At 43.4% G+C, this 16,558-nt stretch overlaps 1 protein-coding gene across 1 annotated transcript; it reads right to left on the bottom strand.

Moving 5' to 3' along the window:
* Positions 1-689: 689 nt before the first annotated feature.
* Positions 690-7,042, bottom strand: LOC147854987 (casein kinase 1-like protein HD16). The gene is made up of 16 exons (XM_087331402.1): positions 5,770-7,042; positions 5,346-5,471; positions 5,107-5,180; positions 4,958-5,027; positions 4,812-4,867; positions 4,660-4,731; positions 4,061-4,155; positions 3,918-3,984; positions 3,690-3,819; positions 3,268-3,486; positions 3,035-3,162; positions 2,223-2,397; positions 2,013-2,103; positions 1,736-1,893; positions 1,464-1,652; positions 690-1,362 (listed from the first exon to the last, which is right to left on the bottom strand). Exons 1-16 carry the CDS (start codon positions 6,457-6,459, stop codon positions 1,303-1,305), a joined length of 2,400 nt encoding a protein of 799 aa, XP_087187528.1. The 5' UTR covers positions 6,460-7,042; the 3' UTR covers positions 690-1,302.
* Positions 7,043-16,558: the final 9,516 nt, after the last annotated feature.

A 16,558-nucleotide genomic window follows, 5' to 3' on the forward strand; every position in this document is an offset into this window, starting at 1 on the left:
ACAATATGCCTGAAATTCAATGGCCAATATATCTCATGTACAATGGACAAATGCTTTTGATTGTTCCTAAATAGCTCTCGTATGATCTTTTACTCTTTATAGTTTCTATTTTAGTTTCAATCAAGCATTCTGACAGCCTCAAATTTACTTCTTTCCCCCTAAATGCCTCTCAGATGTTCAGTTTTTCCCCAGCATACCGTATTAAACCTCTGAATGAAATAACGGAAATAAACAAACAGAATCATCCAAATACCATTCAGAAAAGAAGGGTGGCTTGAAATACTTAAACTGGTCAAAACAGTGATTAATTTGACATTATAATTTATTTCTCATGGGATAATAGTAAGTTCAGGGCATCTGGGACATCAAGAAGTAGATGGTATTTCGTATTCCGTATCATCAATTTTTACACCACTGAACCATAAGTAATACGTGCACAGAAATCATAGATACAATCAAAATATCTGGCATGCAAAACCAGTAAATTACAAACCATTATAACCAGAAAACCCTGACTTCCATCAAAAGTCATATAGATAAGTGGCTGAGAAAGGACTGTTTTTAATTCCTGATTTTTTAAGACTCCAATCTATTCAAATACACACATACATAAAACATGCAAAAATCGATCAGAAGAGGCAAGTTGTTTTGAAGGGCAAAAGAAAATAGCAAGAGAACTAACAAAGCACTGAAGCAGGCACAAATACACTTGGATGAGGCAAAAATGATACAAAGGACATAAGAACACGAGAGAGATACACACATATGAGATGTGAGTTCTTAACTCAATCCCATGGAGTACTATGAAAATAATTGATTCACAGATTTTGCTAAACATATGGTTACAGCCTTTCTCGAACATATTCCCCCGGTCTAACTAGGTGTTTGAAGGTTCAAGTACCTTTTGGCTTTTTTAGGCGAGTCACCTAACCCCCCATACACTGTTACACACTAACTTGCCAAAAAAGAGATTTTTTTATTAATCTGCCCAACAAGGCCTTCCTTTGTTGAAAGACTAGTGAATATAGAACAGCTCCTAGGATGAAACCCTGATAGGAAGGGTAAAGAACGCCAGCATCCATTAGTTCCTCCACATGAAGCTCTCCATTTTGACAGCAGCTCATGCAGTCTTGCTAAATGTAGGGAAAACAATTACAAAAAAGGACCTCTACCCAGAATCCCATGTGAAACTACTATTTGTAGACCCTTGAGGGGGGTAGGACCAAGACCCAATATTGGAACTAATATAAGCTGTCAGAGCTTTAGCCTGCCAATAACTAGGGTTCCATTCAGAGCAGCACCCTATGAGACCGTGCGCCCGAAACTCACTGAAGCCAAGTAAAGATTTTTTGACCACTTCTCCTGCATAAAACAAAACAAGTATATAAATAAGTACCAAGATATAGACATAATAAATAAATACATATATATATATAGCAACAGAGTAGAAAGCAGTCTCAAACCTTGACATGTGTGCTTGGGAATGCAGAGGTGCGAAGGGTTTCTTGAGTCTCATCCAATGGCTTTTTCTTAGGTACACTTAGGATGAAAGCCGCTTGGTCCCATGTAGCTGCAGTTGCAGTGATGCGATAACCATTGTCCCATCTGCGGTGGATACCCTCACTCGGATACAGAAAATCCAATTCCACAACCTGAGGACCAAAACAAGTATATATTAATGCAAAACTTCATATACAGAGATGAAGATATAAGCATCACAATTAAATATCCCTACTTGCTCGCTAAACCCTGCATTTCGTGACATGACCACACCCCAGCGGCTTCCAGCAGTAGCCATAGATGTTACATAGAACCCCTCCTTCCACTTCTTATTAATCCATTTGAAAGGAAAAGAGTCACTGACTTTGTATGATTGTTGTGTGTATTGTGTCCCTGCAAAAATAATGAAATACAAGAAGTATTAACATGTTTCTCAGCCGAAATATACTGCCCTCCTTGAAAAAGCGTTTGTAATGTTAAGAAGCTGGCAATATATTTCAGTCACATCTTACCTTTCGACATGATTACCAATGAGTTTCCATTGTTGGCTCCGGCAATTGCACTTATATAGAAGTTTTTCTCCCACTGCTCCATTATCCATTCCTACAGATATCCCCAATCAGCAATAAATAAAGTTCCCAACTACCCTCATTAGATTTACCTGGCAACTATAAAACAGTATATGTTGATAAAATCAATGAATGGTTTCACCAAGTAAAAACCTTGTGCAAGAAATATTGTGAGAGTTCATAGACTTGCGCAGAAAAGCCAGTTCCAGCATCCATGATGAGTGCCCACAAATTACTAGATGATGCTACACTGCTGATGAATAAACCATCTTCATTTCCTTTCTCGATGTGTTGGGCAAGCCGATTATCTGCAACATTATAATGATACCTGGTCCATACATCCAATCAAAATGGATGGTCAGTATTCCTTTCACTAGAAACCAGATCCTACTTCAGAGCATGCATGTCTAAGATATTCCAATAATCAGCTGAAATACTAGAATTGATATCATGGCCATGGTTATTTCATACACCATATGCGGGTTTAGGAAAGTATAATTGGAGCATGATTCAGCATTCTGGGCTTAATCAAACGCCATCCTATTTTCAGAAAAATTAGTTTTTAAATATTTAAAATTATACAAAACATAATTCCAGCACAAATTGTATTAACAGCATTTCAAACCTAACGGTTTGGTATAAAATCCTAAAATTTCAGTATGGTTGCAAGTTTGCCAGTGTAAAGTCAAAAAACGGATAGAGCATGAAAAATCTTGCAAGTTGAAGTCCAAAGCTTTGAATAGAGAGAAACACAGGGGGTGGGAATGATTGGGAAATTTGAGGAAAAAGAAACAAAATAGACACATAATGAAGCAATGTTTCATATGTATGCAAAATGGACCATATATTATTGATTGTCACTTTATATCCAGATAGGAACATCAGTGTCCTGCCTAAATGGGAAAGTATCAAAGTAAGCAACTGAGAATCCAGCAAGTGAACAGCACCACAGTTCAAGTAGTTACCTTTGTTTCATAGGCTGCCGTGCATTATATACACTAATCCATTGATTAGCAGGCATCCCTAAACGGATCTTTTTCTTAGGCTGATCATCCTCATCCTCTGGAGTCAATCTTGCACGTTTCTGGCCAACCTGATGTGGAGAAAAAGTATAAAATTTGCATCATTCACTATTTACACTCATATATCTGCATCTGCTAACAGAAAAGAAATTTTTGAGCTGACATAATTTTTGAACCTTTTGAGCGCCATCTGTATTGATCGGTCTCAAAGCTGGATTTGGCCCAATCACACCATCAAAAAGTGCAACAAGTTTTGCATAGTTGGGTTCCTCGTCAAATTTCATGTTGACAACTGTCTCAAGAAAGTTCTTAAAAGGAAGCGGGCAGAAACAACAGAGCATCTCTGGTGATGTTGACATTTTTTTCCTGCATACTAGAAAGCTTTTATTGTCACCCTGTAGAGAACCATAAAAAGAACATACGTTAATAACATTATTTGGCAAATCATGTGAGGAACAAAGAGCATCTTCTACCAATTATTCTGAGAGATGATCATAAATTGGCTTATATATTTTGAGTATTAGCTATTTCTACACCAGAATATTAATCTATGATGAATATACAATAAGAAACAAGAAATATGGTTTGCTTGAAAAACCTGGTATCCTTGCCAAGGTAATCGGCCCCTTAACAGAAATATAAGTGTATATGCCAAGGATTCGAGGTCATCCCTTCGACTCCCTATTCGACCCAAATGGGCATGCACACTTGCATATCGTACAGTTCCTCTGAATTTTAACGAAAACAGTAAAGACCACCCAAAATAAAAGATTTAACATATATTAAAGCTAAGCAAGTTATAAGAAATTACAAAATAATATTTGACCTGAAAACATCCGGCTTCTGATCATATTCAACATGCTGTCCAGTAGTACTATCCCTCCATTTTGTTGCTGTAAAAATGAAAAATATTACAACAGCCTCCCTTGCAAATAAAAGAAAATGCACTGCGTTCTTATTTACACTAACCTAGTCCAAGGTCTATCAGGAAAAGCTTCTTTTCATCGAGTGATCCAGGAAGTCCAAGCAAGAAATTCTCTGGTTTAACATCACCATGTACATATCTAGAAACACAGAAACCAGTACACAATAGAATAAATCAGTAAAGCATACGAACTTATCATCAGATTGTTAACAGTGTCAAATACTATACAAAAAATTGAGGTTACAGATGTATCATACATAAAAAAAAGGGGGCATGTTGAAATCCGAATACATTTGTATCAGGGACCTTCTTCAAACAAATGAGAGCCATCTCATCTTTAGAGATACGGGATTTTGGAACTTTGATAGCATTTCTCTATAATCTAATAGTTGTTAGAATCTCCATCAAGTTTCAGCAAAAGAGCACTCCATGCCCGGCACATATCTTACACAACTACTAGAATATGTAGAAACAAAAAACATACAAAGTCCCAGAACCCTCTTTCTCTAGGCAGGAGAAAGTTCTCATTGCATGGATTCCATGGGTCTGTAACATATCTATCCTAGAAAATTAGGTGTAAGAGTTGCATCTGCAAAGATAGAAAGTAATTCCAGTTGGTTTCCATATCCAATTAAGAGTTTACCCTCTATTGTGCAGTTTCTCCAAGATAGATAGTGCTTCCACAGCTATGCATGCAACCATTTGTGTGGACATCCTGTGAATTCATGTACCACTACAATATAGTTAATCCATTGGAAATTCTTCTATGTAATGTCCAGGTGTCACTAATCTTACGTTTGTCCAGTTGAATTCCATATATCCCATAAACTTGGTCCAAGTATGTCCATTACCTGTCATGTGCCATAGTCAGTACTCTTGCTTGTAACCAGAAAAAATAACACACTACACTTAAAACTACAGCTGAATCACTTTGGACTTACCATCACATAATAATCACCTTGCCGACCTTTATAATGCACTCGAGGAACACCATGACTACCACCTAATGCGCTGCACAACAATCACAAACACTCTAGAAATATCCTTTTTTCTCTTAACATATGATAGCATTTTCTAACATAAAACTTACGTGTAGACTTGCCACTCGTAGGGAGGACCAAGGTTGCAACCTTTACTATTTCGATGCTCAAATTTTAAAGCAACCTGATCATACCCAAGTTACTCATTGTTAAACTAAAATTAACTATCTCGTTACAAAAATGGTACGAGCTGAAGTGGTCCTTTAAAGGCTAAGAAACCCATTTCCCTTAGTAAAAACCTCATTTTTTACATAAAAACAACGTTTCATAGAGAAAAAGCCACCATTACCTCAGCCGCCTGAGGCCCTGTTCTCTCAGTTCCACCATTAATCCTTCGCCCTAAGAACACTTGCCCAAAACCTCCTTTTCCAAGCTTTCTATCTAATCTATAAACAGGAGATGCTCCTACTTGCACCTGTTGAACATATTATTAGAAGATACGCATGCAAAAAGGATACTATAAAGCTAGACATAAAATAACTATAGTTGATGCATTGAAGGCAAATGGAACCAAAAACTGATTTAGGCATATGCAAATATTGTTGAAAACTTAAAGTTGTAAATTACTATAGTTATAGTCAATTAAGGGGATCACATGCAAATATAAATGAAAAATCAGGATTGCAACAATATGTTTGCTGCTTATACTGATGAAACTAGGACACCAAATGAAGAATGTTTCTAACCTAAACTACAGAGATGACAACACTTACTCTCTCCGGAAGGGGAGCTGTACACGGTTCCTCATCGGCAGCTCCAGGCACTGCCGCCACCGCCTTGTCACCACTCCGGCCTGCACTGATTTCGTCCATTTTCTTCTTCTCTGTGGCAATTTGATGCTTCACTGCTGGAAGATCTAGTGGCTCTTGGGTATTGATCTTCAGGATATCTTCAACAATTTGACCTTGACCTTCTTCCAGAATGGGTGTTTTGGGCACTCCGGGTTTGTTTCTAGCCCTACCTCTAGTGGCTCTAGGTGTGAACAAAGGTGTAGTTTTCCTCTCTTTAGAGGAAGTATGTGCAGCCTTTACAGGAGACGATTTATGAAAGAGAGATGACCGCACACCTGTAGCTGCAGCTCTGGTTCTTATAGATTTGGTCAAGAGATGAGGAGATGAAGTATCCGCTTCCTTCGCGGCGGCAGCGGCCGCGGCTCGTGTTCGAGTACAAGGTGCGTCTAGTAGGCGGCGATGAGGACGTTGTCGTGAATGCTGATGTGCTGGTGAAGACTGATATGCGGGTGAGCGATGATGTTGTGATAAGTCACAACGCTTCCCTCCTGGTTTCTGATGTAGGTTTTTGAGTTCTGTTTGTGACTGCTTCTGATTTGGACACTCTGTCAATGAATGAAGGAAAAGGGCCTCGTCGTGTGTAGAACGGCGCCCACTGCGCAGCTCTGGCATCCTTCACCCATGCACTCCTCCGGCACTCATACCAGAATAATACGTCTCACTGCATATAATTTTACAACCCTATCCCTAAACTTTGAGTTTATTCCTTGTACATAAGGCCAAAACTTGGTTATTAGACCCTAACACTTGGTTTCTAACCCTAAATCTATCTCCCTAAGCATTTCTTCCAACCGTGACCCTGAAACTTTTTTCCCAGCCCTAGAACATTGTTCCTTACAGCTACCCCAGCCCTAAAACTCTGTCCATAACCCTAACCGTAAAACTCTTTTCCTGACCCTGACCCGAAAACTTGTGTTCTTTACCCCCCCTGACCGTAGAGCTTCAGTGGAAACAGAGAACCAAGAAAAGGAAAATTTACCTGAGCAGATCAATGGGAGCTCAATGATGCACACAACACAGAGATCAGGGATGAGGGGGGGGGGGGGGGGTGAAAAAAAGGATGTGGAGATAGTGGGCGAGGAGAAGAGGTCAGATCCTGAAATGGGTCGAGATCGATGATCCGGAAGAATCTGCGGAAACCCGTCTTCTCTTCCTGCTCTTCCTCTTCTTCTTCCTCCTCCTCCTCCTTCCTTCTTCTTCTTCTTCTTCTTCTTCCTGAACCTTTCCTTCTCTTTCTCTTTCTCTTTCTCTTTCTTCACAATAACAATGGCCACAAAACATCCAAAAGGAACATTTTGTCCACTCTTCATGTCCACCTCTTCTTCTATATGGACTTGTCCATACCAAATCCATACCAAAATCAATGAGCATTTTGTCCACCTCTTCTTCTACATGGACTTGTCCATACCAAAATCACTGAGCATTTTGTCCACCTCTTCTTCTACATGGACTTGTCCATACCAAAATCAATGAGCATTTTGTCCACCTCTTCTTCTACGTGGACTTGTCCATACCAAAATCAATGAGCATTTTGTCCACCTCTTCTTCTACATGGACTTGTCCATACCAAAATCAGTGAGCATTTTGTCCACGCTCTAGGGTGCAATCCTCCCCTACCTCTCTTACCTATGCTTTTCTACCTCTAGCCATAGAAAAAAAGCCCTTTCCAAGGCTCGATAGGGACTCTAGAAACTAATCCGCTTACCTATGCTTTTCTACCTCAAGCCATAGAAAAAAGGCCCTTTCCAAGGCTCGATAAGGACTCTAGAAACTAATCCGCTTTGATCGAGATTACTCTTGACCATCGAAAAGCCCTTCCTAAGAAACTCGCCCAGTTGCTTTTCCTACTTGGCTCCCTCCCTCGATGTGATAGTAAAAGCACCCTTTCTAAGAGCAGCACGTGAGTTAGTCTTCCCTACATGGCTCTCTCCCTTGATGTGACAATAGAGCACCCTTTCTGAGATCAGCACATGAGTAGGTTTTACTGTCTGGCTCTCCCTCAACTGAGAAGCCTTTTCGTATACCAAGTGAGTAGCTTCGAAGTTCTGGCATTTGACTTTGCCTTTGTGTTGCAATAGAGAGCCATTTCCAAGAACGTGTGAGTAGGTTTGTATACCTCTATACGATGATAAAAGAGTCGTTTCTACTAACGCTTTATCATGTTTTCTCTCCACCGAAGTGATTACAAAGAACCCTTTTTAAGAGTTGTGAGTGAGTAACTTTTTCTCCCTATCATTGCCTAAAGTGTGACAATATAGAGCCCTTCCTAAAAACAAGTGCATAACATTTTCTATTACATGGCTCTACCTCAATGCAACGATAGAGAACCCTCTTTATTGAACAAATGAAACGTTTTACTATATGGCATTCAATCTTCTCCACTCATTGTGTTTGTTGGAGCAAATATCATTATCCTATGGTTCACTCTCGATGATACGATTAGTGCGATCATACAATTTCGGAGCAAATGCGTAACTTCCATTGTATGGTGCAATGGACATTTATTATTCCCCGTCTACTTGACAATAAATAGTTTATTTCATAATGGACTAGTGGTTTTGATTGTAGTATTCTTGTGTATACAATGGTGTATGGAGGTGAAAGACTCCTACAATCGTTGGCTCTGCTCAAAGTTGAATGTGATCATGGGCTATATATCATGGTTACATGTGAACTAATTGGTTCGAGATATCTATTAGATACATGATAATATGAATTTGCATTATATAATCATAGGTTCCAGGTTTAGTATGGCTAATTTAATAGATAATGTGTATTGACAATAGCAAGATAACGTGTATTGTGGAGTGACAGTGTTAACAATTGTGTGATTCGAGTTTTTGTGGATAATACCCTTAGTGCTTGTCATTTAAAACCCAATGGGTATATGACATTATCAGACAAACCCTTAGGTGCAAAATAGTTTTCATGAAGCGTGTTGATGGACAAATACATTCCATGTAAAGTTTCAAAGTATTCAAATTAAAGAACATGACATGTGATGGAATTATAATTATTAATAGAAAAATATCATTTTGTTTTTGTATATTTCAACAAGTAACTTTTCAGTGCCTTTGTCTATTGTGAATATGATGTTGAATGCATTCTAGCCCCTCGTCAACATTTTTTATGGGTTAATGTTTGTTAGTCAAGGTATAGATTGTGATCATAACTTTCATACTTTAGGTTGCATGTCTTTGGCTAGTCTCTTGTATGTGTTCTAAAAAATCATGAGCTAAACATCATTATCTAAAATTTATGCTCTCAACAAATAACCTCTCCCTTTAGAATATAGTTTAGACCACATGCCTCACGTTATACTTCAAACTTCCTTATCAAAATGTGGGAAATCGTAGATCAATTATAGGTATAAAAAATGACATCCTTTAAGTGGTATTGGTTTACACAAGCACTAACTAAATATAAGGATTCTCATTGTGAATAGTAGAAATTTGAAAAAGATTACGTGGTAGACTTTTTGGTCCGAGTAAAATATTGTAGAATAAGTAGAAAGTGATCATTGATCATTTTGTGCCACGTTTCCGTAGAGAACCATAAGAAGCTATATGCTCTTGTTTTCGTAACAAATTGATATGCATGACATCAACATGGATTTCGGCCATTACGACTAAGTCAAAAACTAGCTCACGTATTCTTATATTTGTACAGGTTTCTAGACTCAACACCTCACATTTTTCATAGCAATGATTTATTGCACCACATTAACTTGGATTTTCGTTTAGGTACTACCCCACATTTTTTGCATAGCCAATGATTATGTGTCATGTTGTGATGGATTTCCACCGGGTTAATCGGTCTATGAACGAAGCCCTATTAAACTTAAACATTCTCTAGACCTAGTGTTAGAAAAGGCAAATATATTTTTGGCATTGATAATTATAGGGGGTTTATTCAGTTGTCGAGGACTAAAACAAGTTATTGGCTACATTGAAAACAAGGTTTTTGTAGCATAGGTGATAAGAGGATAAGGTTTGGTCGAGTGCTAATACGAGAGATTGCCCCATGTTGGTATTCCAACAAAACTCGAGAGGACCACCCGCTATCTTGGGTTTTTTTAGGCTTTAACATTTCTATATCTTATTTCTTTAATGTCACATGCTTACATGCATTTGTTCATGTTGTCCCCTTTTCAACTTATCCCAACCCCCACATCAAGAGATATTGCCCTTAACGCTTTATGTGAAGTCTTTACTATCAATGAGTACTTGCACATAAACGTTGTCTAATGGAAACATCCCTCGTATCGTTGTCATTGTCTTTCCATTGTAATTAGAGTGCCAATTTGCTCTGCCTTTTTGTTAAGTATCCACTAGACATCTCACATTATATGATATTGGTTGGGAATAGAACAAAGACTCCTCGAAGACATAACACGACATAGAAGAATGTGGTAAACATTGTAACAAGGTAGAAAGCAATATCTTTAAACCTGTTGGGATTTCGGTCCCTCCGGATGGGATGTCCGGAGATGAATGACGGCAAGCCCGGTTGCGGTTACGGAGCCGGATGACGAAGACCCCGGTTACGGAGCCGGATGACGAAGACCCCGGCTACGGAGCCGGATGCTGAAGACCCCGGTTACGGAGCCGGATGACGTATGTACCCGGAGAGAGAGATCCGGATGCGGGGACATATTTGTGAATATGTTTGCCAAGGGCCCTTGAGGCTATATTTGTAAATAGCCCGAAAGTCATATATGTATAAATATGACTTAGGGCAAACGGTTTTATGTTGCTGCTCATTTTTCTGTTTTCACTCAGAGGGAGCGAAGTGAGAGCAGCCGCGAGAGAGAGAGAGAGAGAAACGAAGAGGTCGACGCCTCTGTGTAATACCGCCGCCTGTGGCGAGGACAGCGAGCTCAAGGTCGTCGCCTTGCAGCTCGCCACTGTATATTCCAGTGTATAGTGATAGTTGGAGTTGTGCACTCCCGTGGTTTTTTCCCGTTTAGGGTTTTCCACGTTAATCCCTGTGTAATCGTGTACTTCTCTCTTTGGTTCCTATTTTTCTGCTCCATTGATCCGTGATTACTCGGTTGTGGCCGAGGGAAGAAGGTGAATCGAACCGGTGATTCCCAACAATCTGGTATCAGAGCGACTGTTGCAGAAAATGGAAGGCGGCGGCAGCGGGCAACCGGGGATGATGGTGCTGAATGCACAGAATTACGCCGACTGGAAGATCAAGATGGAGGATCTTCTGATTGTTCGGGACCTGTACGAACCGATTGACAGGTCGGAAATACCGAAAGGGGTACTTGAGTCGGAATGGAGGCTTCTGAACCGGAAAGCCGTTGCAACCATTCGGCAATACGTCGACGTGAGCGTCCTACAACATGTGGCAAACGACACCAACGCATATGAAATGTGGAAGAAGCTGTCGGGCCTCTACGAGAGGAAGAATGCGTTGAACCGGACCTCCCTGATGAGGAAGATTGTGAATCTCAAGTACCGGGACGACGAGAGTATGGTGGAACACGTAAGCACGTTCATGGGATTCGTGAATCAGCTTGCGGCGATCAAGTTCCCGTTGGAGGATGCAATGCAAGCCATCATCCTGATGTGTACATTGCCGGACAGCTGGGAGAACTTGGTGGTGACTCTCAGCACCTCCTGCGCCGAAGATAACTTGTCTCTACAAACGGTAAAGACAAGTATTTTGAACGAAGAAGCGCGTCGGAGAGATAAAGAACCGGTCTCCGACTCGAAGGCGCTGCTTACCGAATCGGATCGGGGAAGACAATGGAACCGGAGTTCGCAAAGACGGGAGAAGTCGGGGACCCGGTCGCAGTCAAGAGGAAGGCCCACATGCTTCCACTGTGGGAAGCCGGGGCACTTCCGGAAGAATTGTCGGCATTACCGAAAGGACAACGGAGCCGACGACACCGATTCGAAGAAGTCACCGGAGAGAAACGGTGCATACCGGGGAGCCACGGACCGGAGAGGTCCGGATCGGCGAGGGCAGGACCGGAAAGGAACGACGGCACTCGCGGCAAGTGAAGAAGAGATAATGCTTATTACCGAAGAGAGGGAGCTGAACCTGGGTGTAGAGATGACCTGGGTGGTCGATTCCGGAGCGTCGTTCCACCTGACCCCGGAGAATAAATACTTCTCATCCTACACAGCCGGTGAGCACGGCTGTGTCCGGATGGGAAATGAAGGCACATGCCGGATTGCCGGCATAGGAGACGTGTGGCTGATGACATCAACCGGATGCAAGATGCTGTTGAAGGATGTGCGACACGTTCCGGAGGTCCAATTGAACCTGATCTCGGCCGGGAGGCTAGATGATGAAGGCTACACGGGTAGCATCCGGAACGGTGTCATGAAGTTCAGCAAGGGGAGCCTGATAGTGGCTCGGGCCCGGAAGGTCAACACACTGTACCTGATGAATGCCCGGTTATGTCCGGAAGAGCTGAATGTGGCAGCCGACACTGCCGGTGAGCTGTGGCACAAAAGACTGTGCCACATGAGTGAGAAGGGGATGAAGAGGCTTGCAGAAGACAACCTTATTCCAGTGAAGCATGTGCACCTGGAGAAGTGCACCGACTGTCTGGCCGGTAAGCAAAACCGGACCTCCTTCCACTCAAGGCCACCGACGAGACGTAGCGCACCATTGGAGTTGGTGCACACCGATGTGTGTCAGGTAGAAACGAAGTCACATGGCGGAGCCCAGTACTTCGTAACATTCATTGATGATCACAGCCGGAAGCTGTGGACGGCCCCGTTGAAGACAAAGGACCAAGTTTTGTCCGTCTTCAAGGAACTCCACGCGAGAGTGGAAAGAGAATCCGGCAAGAAGCTGAAAGCGATACGAGCGGATAACGGAGGGGAATATCGGGGGCAGTTCCAGGAGTACTGTCGCTCGAAGGGAATCCGGCTCGAGTTTACTGTGCCGAAGACGCCGGAACTGAACGGGCTGGCCGAGAGGATGAACCGGACCATAATGGAGAGGGTCCGGAGTATGCTGGTGCATGCGAAATTACCCAAGGGGTTTTGGGCTGAGGCAATGTCGACGGCGACATACGTGATAAACAGATCACCCTCAGTACCTTTGGATGGAGACACGCCGCAGAGAGTGTGGACCGGTAAGGAAGTGTCCTACCGGCATCTGAAGGTGTTCGGGTGTCTCGCATACGTGCATGTGGCAAAGGACCGGAGAGGAAAGTTAGATCCAAAGACCCGGCCATGCATATTCCTCGGTTACGGCGACGACGAGTTCGGCTACCGAGTATGGGACCCGGTCGACAAGAAGATATTCAGGAGTCGAGACATCATCTTCATGGAGGACGAGACACTCGCCGACTGGGAGTCGGAGAAGAAGATGAAGAGCTCAAAGTCGACCGGTGAGGATCAACTCTACGAGGAGCAGTCCCGACCGGCAAGGGACCGGTTAGCACTCGAGGATCCGGCCGAAGACGGTGAAGAAACAGAACCGGCCGAAGAAGATGAAAATGATACCGGAACCGGCCCCGATCCCGAAATGGATTCGGATGAAGAAGAATCGGAAGAACCGGTTACCGAAGCTCTGGAACGGAGATATCCTCTAAGAGAGAGAAGGGCCCCCCAGAGATTTCCGGAACCAGAGCACGTGCTGCTAACCGACGAAGGGGAGCCGGAGAGCTTTGAAGAAGCAAAGCATGACACCCAGAGCCGCAGGTGGTTGAGTGCCATGCACGACGAGATGGATTCCCTGCATGAGAACCACACATATGAACTTGTGGAGTTGCCGAAAGGAAAGCGGGCACTTCGAAACAAGTGGGTGTTCAAGCTGAAACCGGGAGATGCCGGAAACCCCCCGAGATACAAAGCCCGGATCGTGGTGAAGGGGTTTCAGCAGAAGAAGGGCGTCGACTTCGACGAGATATTTGCCCCGGTAGTGAAGATGACCTCCATCCGGACGGTGCTGAGCATAGCGGCAAGCATGGACCTCGAGGTAGAACAGATGGACGTGAAGACGGCATTCCTTCACGGTGACCTCGAAGAAGAGATCTACATGCAGCAACCAGAAGGATTCGAGAAGAAAGGGAAGGAGCACCTGGTATGCCGGTTGAAGAAGAGCCTTTACGGACTGAAGCAGGCTCCCCGGCAATGGTACCGGAAGTTCGACTCCTTCATGACCGACGAAGGGTACCTCAAAACGCAGTCTGACCACTGCGTGTTTGTGAAGAAGTTCGAAGGAGGAGACTTTCTAATACTCCTCCTGTACGTGGACGACATGTTGATCGTCGGACGAGACCAGGTCAAGATACGGATGCTGAAGAAGGCTCTTCACCGAACCTTCTCAATGAAGGACTTGGGTCCGGCGAGACAAATACTAGGGATGCACATCATCCGGGACCGGAGCAAGAAGCAGTTGTGGCTGTCACAAGAGAAGTACGTGACAAAGGTGCTTCAACGGTTCAACATGTCGGAAGCAAGACCGGTCGGATCAACCCTACCGGCAAACTGCAAGCTGTCCAGCAAGCAAAGTCCCAAGACAAAGGCTGAAAAGGAGGATATGATGAAAGTGCCGTATGCCTCAGCCGTCGGGAGCTTGATGTACGCCATGGTGTGTACGAGACCGGACATAGGATATGCAGTCGGAGTGGTGAGCCGGTACATGAGCAATCCCGGCAAAGAGCATTGGAACGCGGCCAAATGGATACTCCGATACCTGAAGGGCACGGCAAACATGTGCCTCCGATTCGGCTCCGGCAAGCCCGAACTCGACGGCTTCACCGATTCGGATATGTCGGCTGATGCAGATACCAGCCGGTCCACATCAGGGTATGTGATGACGTATGCAGGGGGAGCTGTTTCATGGCAGTCGAGGCTGCAGAAGACGGTTGCGTTGTCAACCACGGAGGCGGAGTACATGGCGGCTGTTGAAGCCGGCAAGGAAATAATATGGATGAAGGACTTCATTAGAGAGCTCGGCATCCAACAGGAGGAGTACCGACTCTACTGCGACAGTCAGAGTGCAATCCACCTTGCGAAGAACGCGGCCTATCACTCCCGGACGAAGCACATCCAGCGTAGATACCACTGGATCCGGGAAAGGATAGAAGACAAGGAGTTCGTGCTGGCGAAGATCCACACGGACGAGAACGGCTCAGATATGCTGACCAAAGTGCTCACACCCGACAAGCTGGAAGCATGCCGGAAGAGGATCGGATTGGAGAGACATCCCATGCCGAAGTGAAGGGGGAGTTTGTTGGGATTTCGGTCCCTCCGGATGGGATGTCCGGAGATGAATGACGGCAAGCCCGGTTGCGGTTACGGAGCCGGATGACGAAGACCCCGGTTACGGAGCCGGATGACGAAGACCCCGGCTACGGAGCCGGATGCTGAAGACCCCGGTTACGGAGCCGGATGACGTATGTACCCGGAGAGAGAGATCCGGATGCGGGGACATATTTGTGAATATGTTTGCCAAGGGCCCTTGAGGCTATATTTGTAAATAGCCCGAAAGTCATATATGTATAAATATGACTTAGGGCAAACAGTTTTATGTTGCTGCTCATTTTTCTGTTTTCACTCAGAGGGAGCGAAGTGAGAGCAGCCGCGAGAGAGAGAGAGAGAGAAACGAAGAGGTCGACGCCTCTGTGTAATACCGCCGCCTGTGGCGAGGACAGCGAGCTCAAGGTCGTCGCCTTGCAGCTCGCCACTGTATATTCCAGTGTATAGTGATAGTTGGAGTTGTGCACTCCCGTGGTTTTTTCCCGTTTAGGGTTTTCCACGTTAATCCCTGTGTAATCGTGTACTTCTCTCTTTGGTTCCTATTTTTCTGCTCCATTGATCCGTGATTACTCGGTTGTGGCCGAGGGAAGAAGGTGAATCGAACCGGTGATTCCCAACAAAACCTTTGCACCCTCTTGAGTATGAAGGGGACATAGTTATTTTATATTCAGTGGCCATTTATTCACCTAAGTATACATGAGTAGTAGGGTAGGATTAAAGTTTTCTCAAGTGGTTGGTTTATGTAGCTTGAGAGTGATTTACACCCACAATCACCCAATCTCACCAACAATATGATAGACAATGATACATTTTCGTAGTACATTGACCTTGACGCGATTCTCAAGAAGCACACTTAAATAATGAGTGGTTTCCATGAGAACATTAGTTTTATTCGTGTAGTTATGGAACAATTGACAAAAGAGTCAATTTCCCGCCTTGTACAGCTCCTTGTCATTCAATTCTTATGAAGCATTGTTAGAGCATCATGGTTTGAATACGAGTAGTGGCATTCTGGTTCGAGTTTAATCAACTTTTTTATTTGTCAAATAAAAAACCATTTAACAATGTGGCCACGAAAAGTGTAAGATCTGTGCGTGCATGAGTGGAACCACCAAGGTTCTGAACCAAGAGATGGTTAGGAAAAAAACGAAGAGGAATAGAATACCTTAAAAGGGACTTGTTTCACTTACAAACATAGGATTCTCGAGAGGAAAAATGGTTTAATCATCGAGTTTCGATGGTTGTTTGTTGTCAATCTTTTTAGAACCCGCAAGGAATCTGCCTCTTCTTGGATTACCCCACATTGAATCTATCCAAACAAGATTATTGAATGATGTTCTTTCCACTATGGGTAGGTAGATTTGGGATTTACTTCTAGATAGTTCAAGTTATGGGAGGGGTTCAAACAAATACATTAATGAAAGTATTTCGAGATATATCTCCAATGAAGCGAATGCACCAAAGCTTTTAGAATA

The sequence above is a fragment of the Azolla caroliniana genome, unplaced genomic scaffold, assembly GCF_043228905.1.
Source record: "Azolla caroliniana isolate FFs.n. ecotype wild unplaced genomic scaffold, voAzoCaro1.0.p SCAF_15, whole genome shotgun sequence".
Lineage (NCBI taxonomy): Eukaryota > Viridiplantae > Streptophyta > Polypodiopsida > Salviniales > Salviniaceae > Azolla > Azolla caroliniana.